Source organism: Buceros rhinoceros, unplaced genomic scaffold (assembly GCF_000710305.1).
Source record: "Buceros rhinoceros silvestris isolate BGI_N320 unplaced genomic scaffold, ASM71030v1 scaffold29285, whole genome shotgun sequence".
Taxonomy (NCBI): Eukaryota; Metazoa; Chordata; class Aves; order Bucerotiformes; family Bucerotidae; genus Buceros; species Buceros rhinoceros.
In genome coordinates, this window is record NW_010415043.1 from 5,115 (window position 1) to 5,990 (window position 876).

Here is an 876-nt window from a genome sequence, read left to right on the forward strand (position 1 = left end):
TGCCGTTTGCCAGCCTGTGTCAGCGGGGCAGTCCCACCGCCCTCTGCCCTCCTGCTTCACCTCTCTCCCTCCTCCCAGGGCGAGTTCTTCTCGCTGGCCCAGCGCTCTGCCGTCCCCTTCCCTCCGCTGGCGCTGGCCTTGCCCCCGGATCACAACCGCATGGTTTACTTTGGAGCCTCCAGCTACTTCTTCAACACAGCCGCCTTCGCCTACCACGCAGCCGGGGTGCTGGTCTTCGAGATCACGGATGCCAAGGTGAGCAGCGCAGCGGGACCAGGGCTGTCCCTGCGGGTCCCGCTTGTGGAGGAGCTCCGGGGGCAGCTGGTGGTCTCGGGGCTGTCCTGGGCCAGGGCTGGCAGGCACGGCAGCGTGTGGGATGGGAGGGCTGATCTCACCGTGGGCTCGGCCGCGCTGCGTCACCCTGGCATGACTGTTCTGGCCCTGCAGATCCCGAAGGAAGCTGACTTCCACCTGAACACCACCACCTTCTCAGCCTTCATTCCCCAGGTGAGTGGCCCAGCCCAGCTCCTGCCGCCTGCAGGCTTTGCTCTGTGCAAGGTGGTCCCCCAGAACGGGGGATTGTGCTGCTGCCCCTACGCTCTCCCTGCTCCTCCGCAGCTGGAGGAGATGTACCCGGACATGCCGATGAAGATCAGGCTGTCCGCGCCCTCCGCCCCGTTCCTGAACATTGGACCAGAGGGGCTCACGCTCAGGCCTGTCGTGGACATCCAGGCTTATGCCATCCTCCCCAGCTCCAAGCTGGCTCCTCTCTTCCTCCTCAGCCTGGTGAGTTTGGCACCGCTGCACTGGTGACCGTGGTCCCGCCGAGGCAGCTCCCTGCAAACTCACCCCTGGGCGGGCAGGGTCCCGCCGCAT

At 66.2% G+C, this 876-nt stretch overlaps 1 protein-coding gene across 1 annotated transcript in view; it reads left to right on the forward strand.

The window, feature by feature from the left end:
• The window catches only part of LOC104494474 (bactericidal permeability-increasing protein-like), a gene marked incomplete at both ends in the record, with an annotated part of 7,290 nt that overhangs the window by 4,807 nt on the left and 1,607 nt on the right, over nucleotides 1-876 (forward strand). Inside the window, 3 exons of the mRNA XM_010137297.1 lie at nucleotides 79-255; nucleotides 448-507; nucleotides 619-786. Of these exons, the coding sequence (XP_010135599.1) occupies nucleotides 79-255; nucleotides 448-507; nucleotides 619-786 (405 nt within the window). The remainder of the gene's footprint in view (nucleotides 1-78; nucleotides 256-447; nucleotides 508-618; nucleotides 787-876) is intronic.